The 22,332-nt window shown below is 48.6% G+C and overlaps 1 protein-coding gene across 3 annotated transcripts in view; it reads left to right on the top strand.

Moving 5' to 3' along the window:
• The window catches only part of ACACB (acetyl-CoA carboxylase beta), a 122,681-nt gene that overhangs the window by 70,084 nt on the left and 30,265 nt on the right, over positions 1-22,332 (top strand). For all 3 annotated transcript variants that reach the window (XM_036085976.2, XM_078060860.1, XM_078060861.1), the window contains 13 exons: positions 1,505-1,605; positions 3,364-3,452; positions 3,532-3,656; positions 7,216-7,329; positions 7,448-7,561; positions 7,994-8,083; positions 10,974-11,092; positions 14,736-14,873; positions 15,711-15,810; positions 15,902-16,009; positions 19,560-19,616; positions 19,857-19,898; positions 20,864-21,079. In XM_036085976.2, coding sequence (XP_035941869.2) covers positions 1,505-1,605; positions 3,364-3,452; positions 3,532-3,656; positions 7,216-7,329; positions 7,448-7,561; positions 7,994-8,083; positions 10,974-11,092; positions 14,736-14,873; positions 15,711-15,810; positions 15,902-16,009; positions 19,560-19,616; positions 19,857-19,898; positions 20,864-21,079 — 1,413 coding nt within the window. The remainder of the gene's footprint in view (positions 1-1,504; positions 1,606-3,363; positions 3,453-3,531; positions 3,657-7,215; positions 7,330-7,447; positions 7,562-7,993; positions 8,084-10,973; positions 11,093-14,735; positions 14,874-15,710; positions 15,811-15,901; positions 16,010-19,559; positions 19,617-19,856; positions 19,899-20,863; positions 21,080-22,332) is intronic.

Here is a 22,332-nt window from a genome sequence, read left to right on the forward strand (position 1 = left end):
CCGGGCTGAGACAGAGGCAGTTGTGGGTTCCAGGGTAGTATGAAATGTCTCTCATAACTCTATGTTGGCTTGATTTTGTGCTTTTTTTGTGGAGGAGGGGGTGTTGCTTTGTTAAGCATTTTCAAGATAATTTGCATTTGGAAGAACCTCCTCATTCAGCTTACCTTCTGCCCTCTGTCTGGTTAGAAGGGCTGCGTACCATTATCGTTCCCTCACCCACATGTTTGTGATTTGGGGAGCTACGCGTCAGCCTAGATCAGGTCACTCCTGGAGGTCAACTGCTCTAGAGGCTGGAATATTATTCCATCATAAAAAGGAATCTAATACGGATTTATACTACAACATAGACGTACCTTGAAAACATGCTAAGTGAAAGAAGCTAGTCATTAAAGACCACGTGTTGCATGATTCCATGTATGTGAAATGTCCAGAGGAGGCAAATCCATGGAGACAGAAAGTGGATTAGTGGTTGCCCGGGGCTGGGAGAGAGGGCTTGAGAGTAGTTGTGAATGGCTATCGGGTTTCTTTCTGGGGTGATGAAAATGCTCTCAAATTCGATAATGGTAAATGATTGCACAACTCTGAATATACTGAAAAGTACTCAATTAGTTGTATACTGTAAAGAGGGAGGACGCCTGGCTGGCTCAGTTGGTAGACCTTGTAGCTCTTGATCTTGGGGTCATGAGTTTGAGCCCCACATTGGGCGTAGAGCCTACTTAAAAAATGAATGAATGAATGAATAGGGGGAATACTATAGTATGTAAATTATATCTCAACTGAGAAATAACCAAAACAAAACTCTAAAGAACCCCAATTGAGAAAAGTACCTGTTTGGACCTTTCAGGAATTTGTTGTTGGTACAGGTTTTTTTTTTTTTTTTTTTTTAAAGATTTTATTTATTTATTTGAGAGAGAGAGAATGAGAGAGAGTGAGCACATGAGAGGGGGGAGGGTCAGAGGGAGAAGCAGACTCCCTGCCGAGCAGGGAGCCCGATGTGGGACTCGATCCAGGGACTCCAGGATCATGACCTGAGCCGAAGGCAGTCGCTTAACCAACTGAGCCACCCAGGCGCCCCTGGTACAGGTTTTTCATTAAAAATATTTTTTGTTGCCAAAAACAATATGCTAATAACACTAAATCTAGTTATAAAAACAAGACACCCCCCCCCCCTCCCAGGCCCGCTTCATTTTCCCTGGAGTTGGAAACTCCCTTCCCTTCCCCCAGACCATTCATATTTGTAGAGAGGAATAATACACGTGTCTTTATGGGATTGTTGTCATTCTAAGCTCAAATTCCTCAAGCACTATGTTGAGCGGTTGAGCGGGATGAACAGCTGTTTCTGGGTGTCGGGAGAAGGCTTTGGAGCTGAAATTTTCAGATTTTGAATGAGCCTTGGGTGGGTCCTCCATGGGAGCCCACAGTGGGTCCTTCTGGTGACTCCTTCATGGTGGTGACCAGATTGTGTGGTTATGAGTGGCCAGACCTGTCCTGTGTGCCCGTCCAGATAGCCACCATCCTGGACTGCCACGCGGCCACCCTGCAGCGGAAGGCTGAACGGGAGGTCTTCTTCATGAACACCCAGAGCATCGTGCAACTGGTCCAGAGGTGAGTCCTCGGTCCTCCGTGGGGGGCGGTTGTCAGACTCATTGTCTGTGCATTATACCAATGCAGCACTCTGGGTCTCTCTCAAGGGCAGGCTCCAACCAAGAGACAGTGTGTGGGGTCCAGAGACGCTGATTACAGTCCCGGCATAGCTATTCCTAATCCCAGAAACCCCAAGCAAGGCCCTTTTGTCCTGTGATCTCAGTTTGCCTGTCTGTAAAATGGGAATAAAAACTCTTCACGTGCAATGAGTTTTTCTGAGTTATGAGTGGATCAATGCTTGTAAAGTGCTGATACACAGGGAGGCCTTTCAGTAGCTTTGCCTATAGGACAATGGGATGTGGTGGTTTTATAGGCCGTCAAGGACCCTACAGATTATCCTTGTGGTTTTGAAATCCTTGCAGAAGAGAGTTGATGAGGAATTTGTATTTTGAGTAGCTCGTGAGCAGGGAGAGCTATTCTGATGACAGGAAGAACTGCCATGTTGTGTGAAAACTCTACCTCGCAGAGAAGCTCTGCTTATAAAGACAGAATTGAAACAGTTTTAAACTGGAGGAGATGAAGTGTATGCACGTTTACCATGTGCTGGGAACAGAGGCACAGAGAGAAAGTAGGACCCTAGGAGACTGCCCTTCTTTTCAGGGAGCGCCTTGGCTCATGGGGACTCAGACTGCTCATATAGGATTGAGCTGAGGAAGGGAGTCTTAGTGTGGAGTCCCCACGAAGAGAGAGTTTCACAGCCAAGGGCTAGGAGGGGAGACCCTCCCCAGAACACTTTGGCCGCTAACCTTAAACCCACGCTTTAGCTTCAGAGAAACACCTAGAAGAAAATGAACAATCCCCTAGCAGATTTTTCTGTGTTAAACATAAATATCACAGCTCTGTTTTTTTTTTTTTAAGATTTATTTATTTTAGAGAGAGAGAGCATGCATGTGCACACGAGTGGGGGGAGGGGCAGATGAAGAGGGAGAGGGAGAATCTCAAGCAGATTCCCCACTGAGCATGGAGCCTGACGCAGGGCTCAATCATCAATGCAGGGCTCGATCTCATGACCCTGAGGTCATGACCTGAGCTGAAACCAAGAGTCGGACGCTTAACCGACTGAGCCACCCAGGCGCCCCTCAAAGCTCTGTTCTATGTATTTTTTTTAGATCACAGTTGAATAAGTGCATGTTCTTTCTTTTGTTGTCAGTGACTCTGGGGTTAAACTGGTCTTCATGGCCTGAAAACTCAGTGTCATATCACTTAAGAAACTCAGTTTCCTACATGCAGAAGTGATTTAGAAGAGATGAAATGTCTTAGGGAACATCCAGGTTAAAATTTGATTTTTAAAAGGGAAGTGAAATTTACATAGGTATCTATTGATACACGTCTTTCAAGTTTCGTTTAATTATCTTTCAAACTCTCTTTATACCTAGGATGGTTCATTGATCATTTTTGGTATCAACCGTATATGCAAGGCTGACCCTTTTCAGCATCCTGTCTTTTCTCTCTGGGGATGGGCAGGTGCCATCCAAAGGCTCAGATTTGGACTCTGGCTGGATGTATGACCTTGGGCAAGTCACTGCTGTCTTTGGCCTACAGAGTTAGTGCAAATGGTCCGACTCACACGTCCCTCCCAGCCTTGAGGATTAGGGGGTACAGCGTCCAGATACTGGATTACTGTTTTCTCCCTTTGGAAGTCCTAAAAGCTCTGCTGTAGACTCGGGCGCCCCAGGAAGTGGAGCTGATGGTTCAAGCAGCCTCGCCTTTCCTCCCTAGGTACCGCAGCGGGACCCGCGGCTACATGAAGGCAGTGGTGTTGGACCTCCTGCGGAGATATTTACGGGTGGAGAACCATTTCCAACAAGGCAAGAGTCCCTGCCAGCACTGGTCACAAGCCCACAGGGCGGGAGGGCCCTGAGCCTTACCCCTTTTGTCTCCCTCTAGCTCACTACGACAAGTGTGTGATCAACCTCAGGGAGCAGCTGAAGCCAGACATGTCCCAGGTGCTGGACTGCATCTTTTCCCACGCGCAGGTGGCCAAGAAGAACCAGCTGGTGATCATGTTGATCGTAAGCAGGGAAGGGCGCCCCGTACTCACCGTAGGAGTAACATGGGGTCCACAAACATTCTGGAAAGGGCCAGAGTATAAATATTTTAGCTTTTGCTGGTCATACAGTCTCAGTCCTGACCTTGTACAACGTAAGCAAATGGACATGGCTGTGTCCCAATGAAACTTTGTTTATAAAACCAGGCAGGGGGTGGGATTTCTCAGTCACTGCGGAGATCATGATTAACACTCACAAAGCAACTACCATGCACCGAGCACTCCTAACATGCTTTACAAATACTAATTTAATTCTCACAGCAAGCCTAGAAGGTGCGCACTGTTCTCACTCTTTTTGGCAGAGCATGGAGGTGAAGTAGTCACTTTCCCAAGGGCACCCAACTTCTAAATGCAGAGCTGGGATTTGAACCCACAGCCTGGCCCCCAGAGTCATGAGTTACTAGGGGATAATTGGATTCTGTGTCTTGTGGTAGGATTTTTATTTTCCCTTCTTGGAAAACATGGAATTTCTTTGCTCTTATTTCTCTTCCTACTAGATGATAATTAGCATCCTTTATAGCTAAAGATGTTTCTCCTTGATATGGTTCCTGATGGCTCATTTGGAAAATGTAGAATCAGCAGATAGTAAGAGAGATGTGGACTTGGCTTATAGAAAGAAGTGGCTGGCAGATTTTTTTTTTTTTTTTTTGGTAAAGATAGTAAATATTTGAGTATTGAGAACCACCCCAGCCTGTGTTGCAACAACTCAGCTCTGCTGTCAGTATGAAAGAAGCCATAGATAATATATAAGTGAATGAGTGTGGCTGTTTGCCAATAAAACTTTATTTACAAAAATGGGCAGTGGGCCAGGGGCACCTGGGTGGCTCAGTCGTTAAGCGTCTGCCTTCGGCTCAGGTCATGATCCCAGGGTCCTGGGATCGAGCCCTGCATCAGGCTCCCTGCTCCGCTGGGAGTCTGCTTCTCCCTCTCCTGCTCCCCCTGCTTGTGTTCCCTCTTTTGCTGTGTCTCTCTCTGTCAAATAAATAAAATCTTTAAAAAAAAAAATGGGCAGTGGGCCAAATTTGGGCCCGGGCCTGTAGGATATTTAACACCCTAACAAGATGGATTCATAAATACTGATATTTTTATAAAGAATCATTTTGAAATCTAGGGCAACATGAGGATCTCTTAATCCTAGCTGTACATGAGAATCTCCTGGGGTAGGTGTAGGGGAGCTTTTTAAAAACACAGATGCCCAGGCCCCACCCTGGTCAGTTAAATCAGGCTTTCTGGGGATGCGGGCCAGGCGTTAATACTTTTTGAAAGCTTCGCCAATGGGAAACTCAAGTGTAAGCTGTATATTATATATTATCAGCTTAATGTTTAATTTCCTGGGTGTTTTAATGGTTCTTTAGTTAGCTAGGAGAAGATCTTTTTTGTTGAGGTACAATCTTAGTGGGAAGGATCATGGTGTCTGTAACTGACTTTCAGAGAAAGAAAATATATATGTGCACATGTGCGTGCACGCACGCACGTGTGTGTGTGTGTGTGTGCTTACCAGAGTAAAAGCAGATGTGATAACAATAGTAAAAGCTTAACAGTTGGTGAATCTGGATCATCAGTATAGGGGTTTTCAATGTACTGATCCTTAATTTTGTTTTAAGGATTTATTTATTTAATTTAGAGAGAGTGTATGAGGAAGGGGCAGAGGGAGAGAGAGAGAGAGAGAATCCTCAAGCAGACTCCCCGCTGGGTGTGGAGCCCAATGCAGGGCTTGATCCCAGGACCGTAAGATTATGGGCTGAGCCGAAATCAAAGGGTCAGATGCTCAATTGACTGAGCCACCCAAGTGCCCCAACTGATCTTTAATTCTTGTGTAGTTTTTGAAATTCTTCAAAATTAAATTCGGGGGGAGGGCTTTCCAGGTGATTGCAGTGTGCAGCCAGGATTGGGAACTTATGCCCAAAGAGATGTCCACTCTTCGCGGGGAATGCCGTTGCTAAAATAGTATATAACCCTTTGCAAAATGCCTCCTTTGGATGGAGTTTTTTTCAGCTGAGTGTTTGTAAAGCAAGGTATGCCTGTTATCTATTACCATCTGCTCGCCATTCAAAGGCCAGGGGTGGGAGCTGTGGATTATCCTGCTGTTCGTTACTCTTTGTGCACATACTGACTCTCTTCTGGGCAGGAAGGTGCTAAAAATTAGGTACACCAGAGGACAGCCTGGTGGGGTGGCCCCCAGATCAGAGAACTAGGACGCTTGCTTGGGGCTTCTCAGTGAAGGCGGTTGAAGATGTTGTACCAGGTGTGGTTTCTGGGATGTTTGTGCGAGATCCATTATTCTTTTGGCTCTCTTGGTTCCATTTGTTGAAAATGACGAGTTCTTTGCATTTGATGATATTTGGTGCTTAGGAGACTTTCCGGAAAGACTTGTTAATTGAATATTTACTTTGAAATGAAATTGTCTGAGTCTTTGAGGGGACTCGGTTTCTAAAGCAAATCACAGTGGGGGAGGGAGAGAAAGTTTAGAATAATCTATGTGATTTCTTCAGCACCCACAGGCTTGTGTGTTTGTGTACAAGTGTGAAATATTAATGCAATACAAATGTTCTGATCATAAAAACAGAGCAGGCTCATTCTAATTAGGGAAATGCAGAGGCAGGTGTAAAAGAAAAGACCCCTGGCCCCACCATCTGGTGACTTCTTGGAGAACAGTCTGGGCTGGGGCAGGGGTGGGGGTGGGGGCGTGTTGCGGGAGCATTCACATTCCCAGCAGTCATTGTTCTATCTTCAGGGGGTATGGGGGAGCACCTGCTCTGAGCCATTCCCAAGCCCTTCTTGCATTTAGGGCATAAGGGGGAGATGCACAGACCAGGTGCGTGGAGCCTTCTGGTCTCTGGCAAAAAGGTTCCTCATTCCAAAGCAGGAGGAGGGGTGCTCATGGGAACCACTGTCCCTTTACTTCTGCAACTCCAGATCCTCCTTCCTGTAAGAAGCTGCCCTTGACCTCTCCAGAATGCTCCCCATGGGGACTCCCAGAGGGTGACTTACCGCACCCTCACTAGAGCATCCCGTGTGAACCTTACTCTTTGTTTGTACCTGGCTGTATTTCCCTTCCTCCCTCTTCTCCAAAACTGTGAACCCCTTAAGTCAGGCAGCAATGTATAGAGGAAAGAGTTAAGAAGCCTTGAGGACAGAATAGACCTGGGTTTGGATGTGGCTCGGCTTTGCCCATGCTCAGTGGCCTGGGGGCAAGGCACACAGCTTCTGAGCCTCAGTTTCCTCATCTGTAAAATGGGAATCATATCATACCTCCTCAGAGGGGTGGGAGGGTTTGGGAAAGTGAATGTAAAGGGTGGAGTTGCTTGCGTGATAATGGCTGGTTATTAATAGTGATGTAGGTAGAGACTTAATTGTATGTTTTGTCTGAGCAGGTGTTTAGGGCATGGGCACGATTATCAGGCTGTGCCAGGGATGCTCAGAGAGCTGAGGAGGTGGCGGCAGCCCCCTAGCTGAGGGTGAGTGCTGGCTTGTTTCCTTCTGGCGGAGGAAAGGCATTTGGATTCTGTCTTTATCCCCCAAAGGATGAGCTCTGTGGCCCAGACCCTTCCCTGTCGGAAGAGCTGACCTCCATCCTCAACGAGCTCACTCAGCTGAGCAAAAGCGAGCATTGCAAAGTGGCCCTCAGAGCCAGACAGGTAGGGTCGTGGGGTGCCGTCCCTCTTGCCGTCCCTCAGGGTGCACAGCCCCTCTGCTGCCATCCCGGCCCTTGGCGTCTCCCCTGGAAGGTTGGCTTACCCCCCCCCCCCACCGCAGGTCCTGATTGCCTCCCACCTCCCGTCCTATGAGCTGAGGCACAACCAGGTGGAGTCCATTTTCCTGTCTGCCATCGACATGTACGGCCACCAGTTCTGCCCAGAAAACCTCAAGGTGAGGCCGCCGCCTTCTGTCCACCTTCCACAGAGCGCGCACTGCGGCCCAGGTGGGGCCTCCGGGAGACGGGCTCCCATGCCCTCCGTGCGCCGGCACCTGGGTTCAGGGCACGACGGCAGATACCAGTGCTTTAGCCCGGTGTGGCCGGGGCTGCCCGAGGGGGAGTCAGGGCTTCATCTTTTGGGCTCCCCCACCCCACAACTTTGGGTCATTTGCAAGCCTCCAGCTACCCCCTCCGCCTCTGGAACGGGAACCTTAGGCGCCGTCCTCCCAGAACTGTTTCCGCTTTCAGATCGATGGGCCTGGGACACTGGCAGCATTTTCTTGATAGGACCACCGCGGGCTTCCCACCCTGCCCCACCGCTCCGTTCGTCTGACCCGTGGTTGAAACCTGCTCACATTTCCCTTCCTTCCCTTCCCATCCCCTAGAAATTAATACTCTCTGAAACGACCATATTTGATGTCCTGCCCACTTTCTTCTACCACGCTAACAAAGTCGTCTGCATGGCATCCTTGGAGGTAAGTAAGAGGGAGGCCCCAGGAACAGTATCTGTCCCGAAAATGCCAGTTCTTGCATCCGCTGCCCGCTGGTCGCTGCCTGACCCTGGGCCACGCACCTCGAGCGCAGGATCCTGTCCTTCTCTCCACAAGGTAGGTGCTGTTGCTACACCCGTCTTCCAGAGAAGGGAAGCGAAGCTCAGAGAGGTGGAGCGACTCGCTCAGGGTCTCACAGCTGGGGAGTGGCAGGCCCGGGATTCACACTAGGTCTCAGTCCAGAGTCGTTGCTGGTACTTTCTGTTACCTCCTGTGCCATCCCGGCCTCATCTCGGCAGGGCACACCTAGATACTAGCCACCAAGAGCCCAGGCACCTTGTGCAAACTCTCTGACTCCCTGCATTACATACCTTTGGAAGACTCGTCTGCTGGGAACCTCAAGAGCTGGAAGGAACCTAGGTGACAATTTTAGGTGACCTCCCTGTGTGATGGGGCAGAGAGGGGAACGACCAGCAGCAAAACCCTCTGATCTTGGAGTCTCGGTCCCCTGGGGCCCCCACTCCCTCTTCTGCCACCTTTGTAGACCCCGTGGGTCACCCATCCTGGTGCTGGAAGGTTGACTGGGTCTCCATGGAGACCGTTTGGGGCTTGCGAGCATGTCACGGCCCCAGGGCCTCCCGGGCCTGCAGTCTTTCCCTCCTCCCTGGTTTCAACTCAAAGAATCCTTTTCAGGTCTCCCTGTTTCCGGCAGTGCGACCCAGTAGCGCCCATCAGTGCCTTTTCCCCCACTCTTTCCAATGTTCAGCTATCTCGAGACCCACTGTGTGCCAGGAGCTGGGGATGCAGCAGGCAACAGCCGCAGTCTCTGCCCTCATGGAGCTTCTCTCTGGTTGGGGAGAGACACACGCTAAATATTTCCTTCGTTACACATACGATAGGGTCTCGGGGGAACGTAGCCATCACGCTGAGAAGCAGTCAGCAGGATATAACCTTACCGGGAGGGTCAGCTCCGACTTGGATGAGAAAGTGATATGAAAGCAGGCATTCAAAGAGCGAGTCAGACTTGGTGGAGAGGAAGAAGCAAAGAGGTTCCAGTCAGTGGGAGCAACCTGTGCACGGTTACGAGCTATGTGACGTCTGGTCAGTTGCCTGCCTTCTCTGGACGTTTAGATCCTCATACCGCAGCAGGGGCAGTAATGCCTGCCTCGCAGGGTTATTTGGAGATAAATGAGTAAGCATCTGATGTGAGCGCTGTTGCTGCTCACTGTCCAAGCGCCAGGACCTATGTCACATGGAAGGCAGCAGCCCACCTTCTTTGCTTTTTGGAGTGCTAAATCCCATTTTTTTTTCTGTTGGAGAATTTTCCAGAGCTCTTTGAGCCTCCTGTCCCTTTGTTTGGCAGCTTGATTGAACACAATCCAGCCTTTCCACCATGACTCAGGATGAGCATTGTGAACATTACAGTTTTACTTGGTCTCTTGAGATGTGTAGAGTTTCGTTCCTGCTCTAAATGTGTGGGTGTCCCAAGACCAGCCCGAGGTCCGATGAGTCACTAGGAAGACTCACAGGGCTCAGCAGCTGGTCATGCTTGTGACTGTCATTTGTCACAGTAAAAGGACGCAAAGCACAATCAGCAGAGGGACAAAGAGTGTGGGGTGACATTCAAAGGAAACCAAGTGCAAGCTTCCAATGGTCCCGTAGGCACTTTTCATTCCTCAAGGAATGAGAAGTTATGACAGCATGTGTTTTTTGGGTTTTTTTTTTAAGATCTTATTTATTTGAGAGAGAGAGAGCACGAGGGAGGGGAGGGGCAGAGGGAGAGGGAAAGGGAGAAGCAGGCCCCCCGCGGAGCAGGACTCGATCCCAGGACCCTGAGACCATGACCTGAGCTGAAGGCAGACGCTTAACCGACTGAGCCACCCAGGCGCCCATGACAACATGTTTGAAGTGAGGCTCAGAGACTCAGCGCCCCAGGGGTTTTATTGGGGGCTGGTCCTAGTATGTAACAAAATTCTAAATTCCCAGAAAGAAAGCACACGTTCAACATAAAATCACTCTTCGTACAGCTAAGGTGCCATGAACCATTCTTATCAGGGAAGAGTGGGAACCCTCCCAAATCCAAGTTCCCAGAGGCCGGCCAAGGTTCTTTTAAAGGATAGCAGTTAGGTCCGCTATGTTAACTCTTGCTACACAATTCTTATATTCCTTATTCAGTTAAAAAACTCCCACTGTCTAACCTCTGGAATTGTGCTGTCCAGTTTGGCAGCCACTGGCCACATGTGGATAGTGAGCACTTGAAATGCAGCTGGTCTGAGTTGAGCTGTGCTCCAAAGACTTTGTATGGAGAAAGAATTTCAACTGTATCGGTACTTTTTTATATTGATTACATGTCAAAATGACATTACATTTGGTATTGGGGATGAAATCATATTATTAAACTAATTTTCACCTGTTGCCTTTTTTTTTTGAAGTACTACTAGAAGATTGAAACTTAGAATTGCATATGTGACTATGTTACATTTCTCTTGGGTGGCACCGCTATTCTAGAGCAGGATTTGGTGACTATAGCCTGTGGGCCACATCTGGCCCGCTGCTTGTTTTTATAAATAAAGTTTTATTGAAACCCAGCCATGCCCATTCAGTTACATATTGTCCTTGGCTGCTTCCAGGCTGCAGCGACAGAATTGAATAGTTGGGATAGAGACGGGTATCCCACAAAGCCTAAAACATTTACTATCTAGCCCTTGGCGAAGAAAAGGAACACTGTAAAATGTGAGCGAACTTGTTCTTTGCTACTGCTTGGAGATCATTTAGAGATGATTTCTGGGATCCCTCCGGCCTGAGTTTTGTCAGGTTTTGTGGGCACTCTGCAGTGCGCCCTGAGAGAGTGTCTTCTGTGCTTCTGCCTCATTAGGTTTATGTGCGGAGGGGCTACATCGCCTATGAGTTAAACAGCTTGCAGCACCGGCAGCTCCCGGATGGCACCTGCGTGGTGGAATTCCAGTTCATGCTGCCTTCCTCCCACCCAAATAGGTATGGAGTGGTACGCACCCCGGGGTGGTGTGTGTTTCTTTCCTCTCTGACCCCTGTAGTCCTGGCTCTGGAGGGACCCAGCGAGTATGTCTGGGGAGACAATCAGGGATACCACGCCTCCACTGTGGGATCTCCCTGTATCTCCATTCTCCCATCTGTAAGATGAGATCATCCAGTGTCTACCTCATCCACCTGCACTGCCCAGTATAAGAGCCACTACCCGTACGTGGGCTCTTTAAATTAAAATGAGTGAAATGCAATTAAAAATCCAGCTCCTCAAGTCATACCAGCCGACTGAAAGGGCTCAGCAGCCACGTGCGGTTTGTGGCTGCCATATTGGATATTGCAGTTCTAGAACATTCCATCACCATAAAAAGTTCTATTGGACAGTGCTTTCCTAAACCATGATGGGGAGTAAATGAGATACGACGCACATGGCACTTAGGGCAGTGGCTGGCATGTAGAAAGTTGTTGGTGAACATCAGGGGCCCCTGTGATGATTATCACTGTGTTGTTAGTGCCCGATGGCATGCTGTTGGTCGGGCACCATGCTAAGCGCTTCCATACTCCATCTGACACACGAGGACCCTGGGCCTTCCCTTGGCACGGGCCCAGCTGCTCATTTACGTGGGATAGGGATTTGAACCACGTGCCTCTCCCGTCAGAGTGCCCTCCACAGCCCCTGAGGGTCCTCCGGAGCCACCGGCTGGGGCGAGTGTGTTGGCCCGTCTGGATCCCCACGATGTTCTCAGTCGGGGACACACTGGGGTGCCTCTTCTGCTCGCTCACCTTCTCTTTTTTTAAGCCATCTAATTTCAGGCCCTGAAGTGCCATCCTGGTCAGGTAGAGCGTGTTACCTTCAGCTAAAGCAAACACGTCTCCCTGGGATTTGGAGCATTCCCTTTCCCTCTTCCTCACCCCTCTGGGTCTGGTTCTCCTGGGGGTCCCCACACAGGCTTGGCTTGTGGCTAGAACGGTCTCCTCATGATTTGGGCATTGAATTAATCGGATCTTGTATCTATATGGGCAGCAGGATTCATGATTTCTTTAAGTGGGGAATATTTGGATCTCTTGGGGTTTCAAAGCATGGTTTTCTTTCAGTGGCTTTTAAGAAGAAGGGTGTTGCTTTGTTATGGAGAGACACCTCCTTTTGTATCTGTCACTTATTTTTTTTTTTTTAGTGTTATTTATTTTTACTCTTCTTATTTAAAAAAAAACAACAACATGATATTTTGTCCAGTTGAGAGAAAAGGAGTCGAAGTGTTTGTGGCCCTGGAATCATTTGGGGGACTGTGGGTGGTGTGGTGCAAGGGCTTTTGAAACTGTCTGCCCGTGAGGAGGCATTCTGTTCTTTCTTTGATTTTGTTGTCTTAGCAATTCAACCTGGTTAGGATAGGAAGGCGGTTTTCCTAAGCCTGTGGGTCAGTCACACCTTGTTTCTTAGGAGGAACCTATACACATATTTGGGTTATTGGTTGTGACCCTCAGTATGGGCCCAGGGTCCTATTTTGACCCACACACACTGAGGACCCTGGAGGGATTTCCTGACCGTCTCAGGTCCTTGCTGGGCTGTTGACTGGGAGCACCAGAAGCTTGCTCTGGGCCTGCGTGTCTTCAGAGCAGACTCTGCCTGCCGTCGCCCCCAAACGCTACTCTTCAGGGCCTCCAGGAAGGGCCATGACGAGTGAAGTCCCACCTCCCAGGAGGGCCTGGCTGTCGGATCGGGCCCATTGTGAGTTGGGTCAGGGGACCAGTACGGGGAGGTCAGACCAGAGGCCAGCAGAGCTGCATGCCAGGTGCAGCCAGGACTTAGGGCCAGGCCCAAGGTGCTGGGAGTCCGGCCGGGAGGTAGGACCTGGAGAGTGTGGCCCTACATGGGGTGCTGCAGTTCTAGCTCCATGAAAATGGTCAGCCAGACCAAATCTTTCCTTATTTTTCCCCCACAAGAGAAGCAGGACATCTAGACTTTTAAAAAAAAAACATGAAATTCTTCAACTTCACTGTGAATAGGTAATTAATACGTAAGAATATATTAAAAATGCTGCAGGGACCCAAGTCCATCTGTGGGCTGAATTCAGCTCATGCTGCCTGCCAGGTTGCTACTCTGCATTTAGCTGTCTGGGAGCAGGGGTGAGGCCTGGATGGGGAGTACAGGGGTACCCAACAGGAAGGCACAGAGGCCACCCCCCACCTGGGTCAGGGATCTCCAAAAGCACGCCACATTTGAGGATTCACTAAGAAGATTTACAGGCCTCAAGATGTGTCATGCTCACGGCTGTGACTTGTCACAGTGAAAGGATATGAAGCGAAGTGAAGGACAGTCAGCGAGAGATAAAGGGTCATGGGCGCGGGGGTGGGGGGTGTGGAGGGTAAAGTCTAGAGGATACCTGGTGCAAGCTTCCAAGAGTCCTCCACAAGGGAGTCACAGAGGATGCCCTTCATCCCCCAGCAGTGAGCTGTGATGACCCGTGTGCAGTGCTGTCCCACAGCTGGTTAGAGACTCAGCACCCAGGGTTTTCGCGGGGAGCTGGTCGTGTACACACTGTCCGCCAAGCATGCACCCAAATCCCAGACTCCAGAAGGAAAGCAAGCGCTCGGCACAAACAATTTGGGCACAGTGAGCCTCTTATCATTTAGGGAATGGTGGGAGCCCTCCCCAAGCTCCCAGACACCAGCCAAGGGCCAACCTTGTAAGCAGATCCCCTTTTCAGGAGAGCAGCCCCAGGCCTGCTCTTTTTTTTTTTTTTTTTTTTTTAATATTTTTAGTTTGTTGCCAGTATCTGGTCTTTTTTTTTAAGATCTCACCCATTTATTTAATTGACACAGAGAGAGAGACAGCGAGAGAGGGAACATAAGCAGGGGGAGCAGGAGAGGGAGAAGCAGGCTTCCCACTGAGCAAGGAGCCCGATGCGGGGCTCGATCCCAGGACCCCGGGATCATGACCCGAGCTGAAGGCAGTCGCCCAACCAACTGAGCCACCCAGGCCCAGGCCTGCTCTTTTGACTCTCTTCTGTACTCCCATCTGATAAAGAGCCCCTCCTTCGCTTGATTCCAGGGCCCAATTGTCACTGCTCCAGGGGACCCATTTCTATTTGCTGCTGGTAAGCAGCCAGTCCTGGGGGCAGGGACCAGCTAAACTCTAACAGGCTGCTGGCCGAGGGGCCAGTTTTGATTTCTGACCCTGTCCCAGGAGCAGGTTTGATGGAAGCGGAGGCACTAGGGAAACAGAGGCCTGGCATGTCTCTTTAGAACCAAGCCTGTCCCTTCACCAGCCACCCGGGGCTGGGCTGTCTGGGAGAAATTGGTGCTAAGTGTGTTCATTCTCTGTGGCCGAGTTCATGATCTTGGATTTCCCTGGGGCCACGTTGACGCTGGAACTTGTCTGTCTGCATGCATGCATGCACGCATCATTCACTCATTCATTCATCACTCGCTTGTAGAGCCCTTAGCCTATACCAGGTCCTGAGCAATCAGATGAGACTCCTCAGACCCAGACCCCCGTCCCTTCAGCCCTCCATCTTAGGTCCTGCTGTGGGCGGGCTCTAATGCTAGTCTGGCTCACCGAAGCTTCCAGGGCAGGAGCAGCTCTTGCGGCCCGATCTTCAAGCAGCTGCTTCATTCCCCTCTTCCGGTCCCCCCGCAGGATGGCCGTGCCCATCAGCGTCACCAACCCCGACCTGCTGAGGCACAGCACCGAGCTCTTCATGGACAGTGGCTTCTCCCCACTGTGTCAGCGGATGGGGGCCATGGTCGCCTTCAGGAGATTTGAGGACTTCGTAAGGTACCCAGAGTGGCCCTAGTCTCTCAAACACCCCAAGCAGAGGGGCTAAGCAAGCTTCCCCTGGCCCCCACCTGTTCATCTGTGTAGCCTACCTAACTGTGCACTTCTACACTGTGAGACTCCGAGCAAATCATTTCACCTCTCTATGCCTTAGTTTTCCCATCCTTATAATGGGGATAAGAGAAGGATCTACTTTATAGGACCACCAGGAAAATTAAATGAGATAGTGTATATTAAATATTGTATTTAAAGTCTACTTAAAAACAGGGGAGGGGCGCCTGGCTGGCCCAGTCAGTGAGCGTGTGACTCTTGACCTCGGGGTTGTGAGTTCAAGCCTCACATTGGGTGTGGAGCCTGCTTAAAAAAAAATAATAATAAAGCATAGTTAAGGTGTAAGTGACATGCTCAATAAATGTCAGCACTCAGTCCTGTTATTACTGCCCTGTCCCCCGACCTGTTCCTCCATGCTGTGCATTGTGCTTGGATTATCTTGTTCTAACTCCACAACAGCCTTAGTTGATTCGGGGAGGTGTGGGGTGAGGATTCCCCGTTCTGTGACGGGCAGCCCACCTGATGTCCCAGAGCGCTGGACTTTCTTTTATTCACAATCTCAGACCACATAGGTTCCTTCTTCCCTTTGGGGGCAAGACCCCATCGGTGGAGCCTTGGACCTGGTCAGGACCCCAGTGAGCTCTGCACAGAGTTGGATGAGCTCAGAGAGTGGTGGGTGGCAGGGAGGGAGGACCCAAGTCTCTCGTCTGCCTGGAGTGCAATCTTGACCTTCGACGTCACGGGGCAGCAGTCCCTCAGCCCTACCTCTCCACCCCGCACCCCCAGGAACTTCGACGAAGTCGTCTCCTGCTTTGCCAACGTGCCCCGGGAGGTCCCGCTCTTCAGCAAGGCCTATACTTCCCTGTACTGTGAGGAAGACAGCAAGGTCGGTGTCCGAGCAGGGGTCATATGCTGAGGAGGGGGCGGGCTGGGGCCCTCGAGTCCTTCTACCACCTGCCTTTGTTTTGCCCTCCCAGAACGTCAAAGAAGAGCCAATCCACATCCTGAATGTGGCCATCCAGTACGCGGACCACCTGGAAGATGAGGAGCTGGTGCCGATTTTCCGGATGTTCGTACAGTCCAAGGTATGCTGGGCTTGCCTCTGGTTCCGAGTCACGGAAGGAGGAGGGAGGGGCTGTTGTGGTGAGGGGTGTCCCGTGTGCCTGAGTCTTGCTGTGCACTTCAGAGGTACAGGCCTGGCTTCCCAGCCTAGCCCCGCGACTCCTCGGAGCCCGCAACCTCGGGCGGAAGTGGCTGAACTCGGTAGAGCCTTAAGCCTTTTCCCCAATAACATGGGCGCAGTGTTTCTCTCTCCCTGGGTGTTGTAATGATAAAAGACAAAGTATAGGGGCGTCCAGGTGGCTCAGTCGGTTAAGCATCCAACTCTTGGTTTCGGCTCAGGCCATGATCTCAGGGTTGTGGGATCAAGCTCCGCATTGGGCTCCGGGCTGGGTGTGGAGCCTGCTTAAGATTCTCTCTCTCCCTCTCCTTCTGCCTCTCCCCGCCCCTGCCACTCTATCTCTTAAAAAAAAAAAAAAAACGACAAAGTATATACAGTTGACCCTTGAACAGTATGGGTGGAACTAAGCAGGTGCACTCATTCCCAGATTTTTTTCCGACAAACACAATACGGTGCTGTAAATGTATTTTCTCTTCCTTGTAATTTTCTTAGTAACCTTCCTTTTTGTCAGCTTACTTTGTTGTAAGACTATAGTATATAATACATATAACATGCAAAAAGTGTTGACTGTTTATGTTATCAGTAAGGTTTCTGGTCAACGGTAGGATATTCATAGTTAAGTTCTTGGGGAGTCAAAAGTTATATGTGGATTTTTAACTGTGCAGGGGATCGGCGCCCCTAACCCCCACATTGTTCAAGGGTCAATGGAACACCACTTAGCCTGTGCAATGAAAAATGAAATGAGGAAGTATATATACCACTTCGAGGACACATTCAATAAATAGTTTGGGAGGAATGTTTTTGTTGAAATAACCCAGAAAACTCAAAATCTTTAAAGAGTCACTTATACTGACCGCCATCTATGCAAAGAACTTCTTCTTGTATAAGCATGTGGCCATTGCCAGCATATATTCTCACCCTGGCAGGAGGGACAGCTGTTAGTACGCTCAAGGACCTCCGCTGCAAACAGATGTGGAGCAGCTTGGCAAGCGTAGATAGTGGAAACAGTGGGAAGGTACTGTGTGACCTTGGGCAGGTTACTTTACCTCTCTGATCCTTAGTTTCCCCAACTATAAAATGGGATGCTAAGATTTCTAACTCCTAAATTAATCCGATCTACCAGGCACGCTATCTGGCTGTTAGTTCTCCTGAGTTGGTCTCAACTTGAAGAACACTTGGAAATTTTCAGTTGTTGTTCATCTATTTACCTGAACATTGGTTGTATTCTCCGTATTATCCAGATGGGAGGGACACCTCTTACCTCCTCTGACTTGGCATCCCTCAGAAGACCTGGCCTCGTGATTCCTAGGCAGGAGATGGGGGTGAATGATGCTGAGTCACGGATAATGCCTTGAAAGCTTAGGGACATTATTGTCCGTGATTTACTTAGACTTGATTAATCAACAAGGTAATGATGTTCTTGACTGTAGAAAATGTTTAAGGTACAGACAAATCTGAAAACAAAACCCACACCCCTACCATCCAGCCCTGGGATGAAGATATTGGCATATTTCCCTTCAGCGGGTTTCTTCTTGACATAGCTGATGTCCTTACTGGGTTTACACTTGGTATCCCACGGCAGAGATAAGGCAACATTTGGGTTGTTGGGGCTCGCCCTACCCTTTAACCAAATCAAATGATGCTCAAGATAGTTGGTGTTTCTTACCCGGAGAGAGCAGTGGGAGGGATGCCAGACTCACCTGTGGAAAGTATGGGCCATGAGGACCCCCAAAGCACAGATGAAGAAATCGCCCTCTAAATACCAACCCGGAAGATATCCATGGGCTAGAAAAGATTAAACGTATGTTCTTCTGTACAAAAGCATATAATATATAATATATATATATATATAACATACTGAAGAGAGGAGAGCTAGAAGAATATACACCTGCTGGGGGAAGGACTTTTAATGTTATATATTGCTCTTGTATTGAAAATTTTTTGCATTAAGCAGATACCTACATATATATTCTCCCATACACACATTCATATATGTTCCCACACACACTCACACATTGATACACACCCTTAGTTGAGAACAAATCACTGAGGCTCCCCATAACCAGGGTGGTTTACCCATATTCAAACCCTCTTCATTTTGTGGTTTATCCTGTTCTCTTTGCAACCCATGTACCATTAAGTATTCTTTTGTTTGTCTACTTACGTCTTTCTGAAATGGGCTAAGACTACTCATTTCCCCTAATAGTTTTCCTTACTGTAGGGACAAGTTAAGCAAGAACCATATTTTCTTGCCTTTTGGGTTTTTCTTTCCCCACAATACTGTATATAATAATATTTATTTTGGGGGTACCTGGGTGACTCAGTCGTTAAGTGTCTGCCTTTGGCTCAGGTCATGATTCCAGGGTCCTGGGATCGAACCCCGCATCGCGCTCCCTGCTCAGCGGGAAGCCTGCTTCTCCCTCTCCCCTTCCCCCTGCTTGTGTTCCCTCTCTCGCTGTCTCTCTCTCTGTCAAATAAATAAATAAAATCTTAAAAAAAATAATATTTATTTTGTTTAGGGATTACCTAAAAATAATTTTGTACCCTTCTTGGGTACTTTCCTGTTAAAGTTTAACATACAGAAAATGTGTACAAATCATAAAAGTACAGCCTGATGAATTTTCATAGGGAATTTCCAAGTATAACCAGCATTCAGATAAAAAAATGAATGTTCTCCTTTCTTCCTTGCCAGAGATAACTGACCACTAGCCTAAGTTTTAACAACATAGATTAGTCTCATCTGTTCTCAAATTTTGTATAAATGCAATCATATAGTGTGCACTTTTTTACTCATCTTTTTTTTTAAAGATTTCATTTTTAAGTAACCTCTACACCCAATGTGGGGCTCAAACTCACAACTCCAAGATCAAGAATTGCATGCTCCACTGAATGCGCCAGCCAGGCCTTCCCAGTTTGTCTTTTTTTAATAGAACGGTGACACCCTCCCCCCACTTAATTTTATTAAAGATTTCATGAAATGTTAAAAAATGTATATGTGTGTGTATGTATATACATATATATTTCAGCATAACACCTTTATTAAATATAATTCACATGTCACACTATTCCTCCATTGAAAATATACAATTCAGTGCTTTTTGGTATATTCATACAGTTGTGTAATCATCATTATGATAAATATATTTTAGAATGTTGGTTACCAACACTACCTCCAAAAAGAAAACCTATTAGCAATCATTCCCCATTTTCCCTCAATCCAACATCCTCCCCCTCCCCCCACCCTAGGCAACCATGAATCTACTTTCTGTCTCTATGGATCTGCCCATTCTGGATGTTTCCTGTAACTGGAATGATGCAATATGAGGTCTTTTGTGACTGGAGTCTTTGAGTCAGCATCGTGCTTTCAAGATCCAGCCATGTGGAAACTTGTATCAGTACTTCATTTCTTTTTGTGGTTAGATACTATTCCATTGCCTGTTTGGTTTTTAATGCAGAAAAACATCCTTGTGGGTTGCGGACTCCGAAGAATCACATTCCTGATTGCCCAAGAGGTCAGTGCAATTCTCAGTACATCCGTATGAGTCTTTAACATTCCTCAAGACTCAGTACCATTGATTTGGCGTTTACTCTGTAGATGGGGGTGGAAGAGAGCAATCGCTAAAAAAGAGAAGGTTTTCCAAATGATTCATTCTAGAAGCAGACGGGTTATGGTTAAAAAAAAAAAAAAACACACAAAACAAGTATATCAGTATTTAAATGAATCTTAGTTGATTTCATTGTTTCTTTTGCAGAAAGAATTTCCCAAGTTTTTCACATTCAGAGCAAGAGACGAGGTATGACATAAAGCAGTGATACTTTTCTCACCTCCCTGGCATCTTTGATATTCAGGAAGAGTAGAGTCCCCAGTCCTTAAGGTACCCTTGTATTCTAGAACATGTAATTTCTGTGTAGACTCCAGCCTCCCTCTGGGATTGTGTTTCCCTGTGGAGCTCAGACCCCATGCTTCCCATCCGGGTCATTTTTGTCCTCAGATGGCTCTCCCAACCTCTTTTTCTTATGTTCTTGCAGGCTGGCTGCCTATTTTTATAAACAGAGTTTGATTGGAACACAGCCACACCTGCTTGATGTCCTATTGTCTGCTGTGGCTTTCTCGTTCCAGTGGCAGAGATGGTGTGGCTGTGACCGACCGTGTGGCCCAGCAGCCTCACACGTTCCCTCTCTGGCCCTTTAAGAAAAGCTTTGCTGATCCCTATTTTAGAACAGGTGGGCTTATTCCCAGCACAGACTCTACACTCCATCCTCTTCAGTATCTCGTAGTTGAATTGATCCAAAGCCTTTCATTTCTAGCTCAGACCCGTCCTTTGGTGAGGGTCTTCATTTTCTCTCTACTTCAGTCTCCAGCATGGTCTGTCCCTTCCTTTGGGGGACCAGTTTCCACAGAGAAACCAGCGCTTAGTGACTTCTTGAGAGGTACTCTGTTGTGACAGAACAGAGGCTGGTTGTGCCGGCAGGTGCTGGGGACTAGGTAGGCTCACCCGGGAGCCGAGAGGCTCGGGCAGGCATGCAGGACCCGCCATGCTCGCGGCTCTCCTCTGGACCTTCCCAAACCCCAAATCTCTGAGCCCTGGGGTTGCTCACAGGTGACGTGATAAAGGCTACCCCCCTGAGTGTGAAAGCCACGAACACCAGGGGTCTGCAAGACAGGGCGTGGACCCAGCGGGCACGCAGCCCCAGGGACCCATTCGGTGTCTGTCTGTGTGTGTGTGTGTCTGTCTCCACTCTCTGGCCGGCCCCGCAGTTTGCAGAAGATCGCATTTACCGTCACCTGGAGCCCGCCCTGGCCTTTCAGCTGGAGCTCAGCCGGATGCGCAACTTCGATCTGACCGCCGTGCCCTGTGCCAACCACAAGATGCACCTTTACCTGGGTGCGGCCAAAGTGAAAGAAGGGGCAGAAGTGACGGACCACAGGTTCTTCATCCGCGCCATCATCAGGCACTCAGACCTCGTTACAAAGGTAAGACGTCACCGAGGGCAGCTTTCTCCCTCTGAGCTGCTCACTCGCATGCTGGCCTTCCCTCCACTGAGTCCTTGCTCTGTGCTGGGTGCTGGGCGGCGTGCTGGGGATCGCGGGGTGCGCCGGGCACATACAGCTGTGCCCTCGTGACCCTCCCGTCTGGGGAGTATGGGGGAGGCAGACAGCAAAGTGGCTTCTGTGCATGTCCCGGCTGGCGGCACATGGACACCTTTCCTGTGTCCCACGGATCTGTCTGCATGTGAAGGGAGTTCAGAAGATAGGAAGATACTGGCTTATTAAAGGAGTTTCTTGTACTTGCTTATTGAGTGCATGATCATTTTTCATTGTTTCTTGCATTCAGACAAGTTATCTATGATTTTATTTTATTTATTTATTTATTTATTTATTTATTTATTTTAAAGATTCTATTTATTGACAGAGAGAGAGACAACGAGAGAGGGAACACAAGCAGGGGGAGTGGGAGAGGGAGAAGCAGACTCCCGGCTGAGCAGGGAGCCCATGTGGGGCTCGATCCCAGGACCCTGGGATCATGACCTGAGCCGAAGGCAGATGCTTAATGACTGAGCCACCCAGGCGCCCCAAGTTATCTATGATTTTATTGTGAACTTTTCAAACAATATTGAAAATGACTTTTTCTTTAAAGATTTTATTTATTTATTTGGGAGAAAGAGAGAGCATGAGCAGAGGGGAGGGGCAGAGGGAGAGGGAGAAGCAGACTCCCCACTGAGCAGAGAGCCCGATGTGGAGCTGATCCCAGGACTCCAGGATCATGACCCGAGCTGAAGGCAGATGCTTAACCAACTGAGCCACCCAGGTGCCCCATAGTGGATTCTTTTTTTTTTTTTTTTTTAAGATTTTATTTGTTGATTTGAGAGAGAGAGCACAAGTAGGGGGCAGGGGACAGAGGCAGAGGGAGAAGCAGACTCCCTGCTGAGCAGGGAGACTGATGTGGGGCTCAGTCCCAGGACCCTGGGATCATGACCTGAGCCGAAAGCAGATGCTTAACCGACTGAGCCACCCAGGCGCCCCTTGAAAACTACTTTTAAAAATCAAGGAGAATGACCCAGAATCCCACCACTCAGTAGGGGTCAGATGTTATCAGTGGGAGCTCAGGGTGGACAAACCATTTGAATGCTGTTGCTGTTTTACTGGTCAATTCCTTTTTTTTTTTTTTCTTTTTTTAAAGATTTTATTTATTTCAGAGAGAGAGAGAGTGTGTGTGAGTGCAACCA

The sequence above is a fragment of the Halichoerus grypus genome, chromosome 13 (assembly GCF_964656455.1).
Source record: "Halichoerus grypus chromosome 13, mHalGry1.hap1.1, whole genome shotgun sequence".
NCBI classification, from domain to species: domain Eukaryota; kingdom Metazoa; phylum Chordata; class Mammalia; order Carnivora; family Phocidae; genus Halichoerus; species Halichoerus grypus.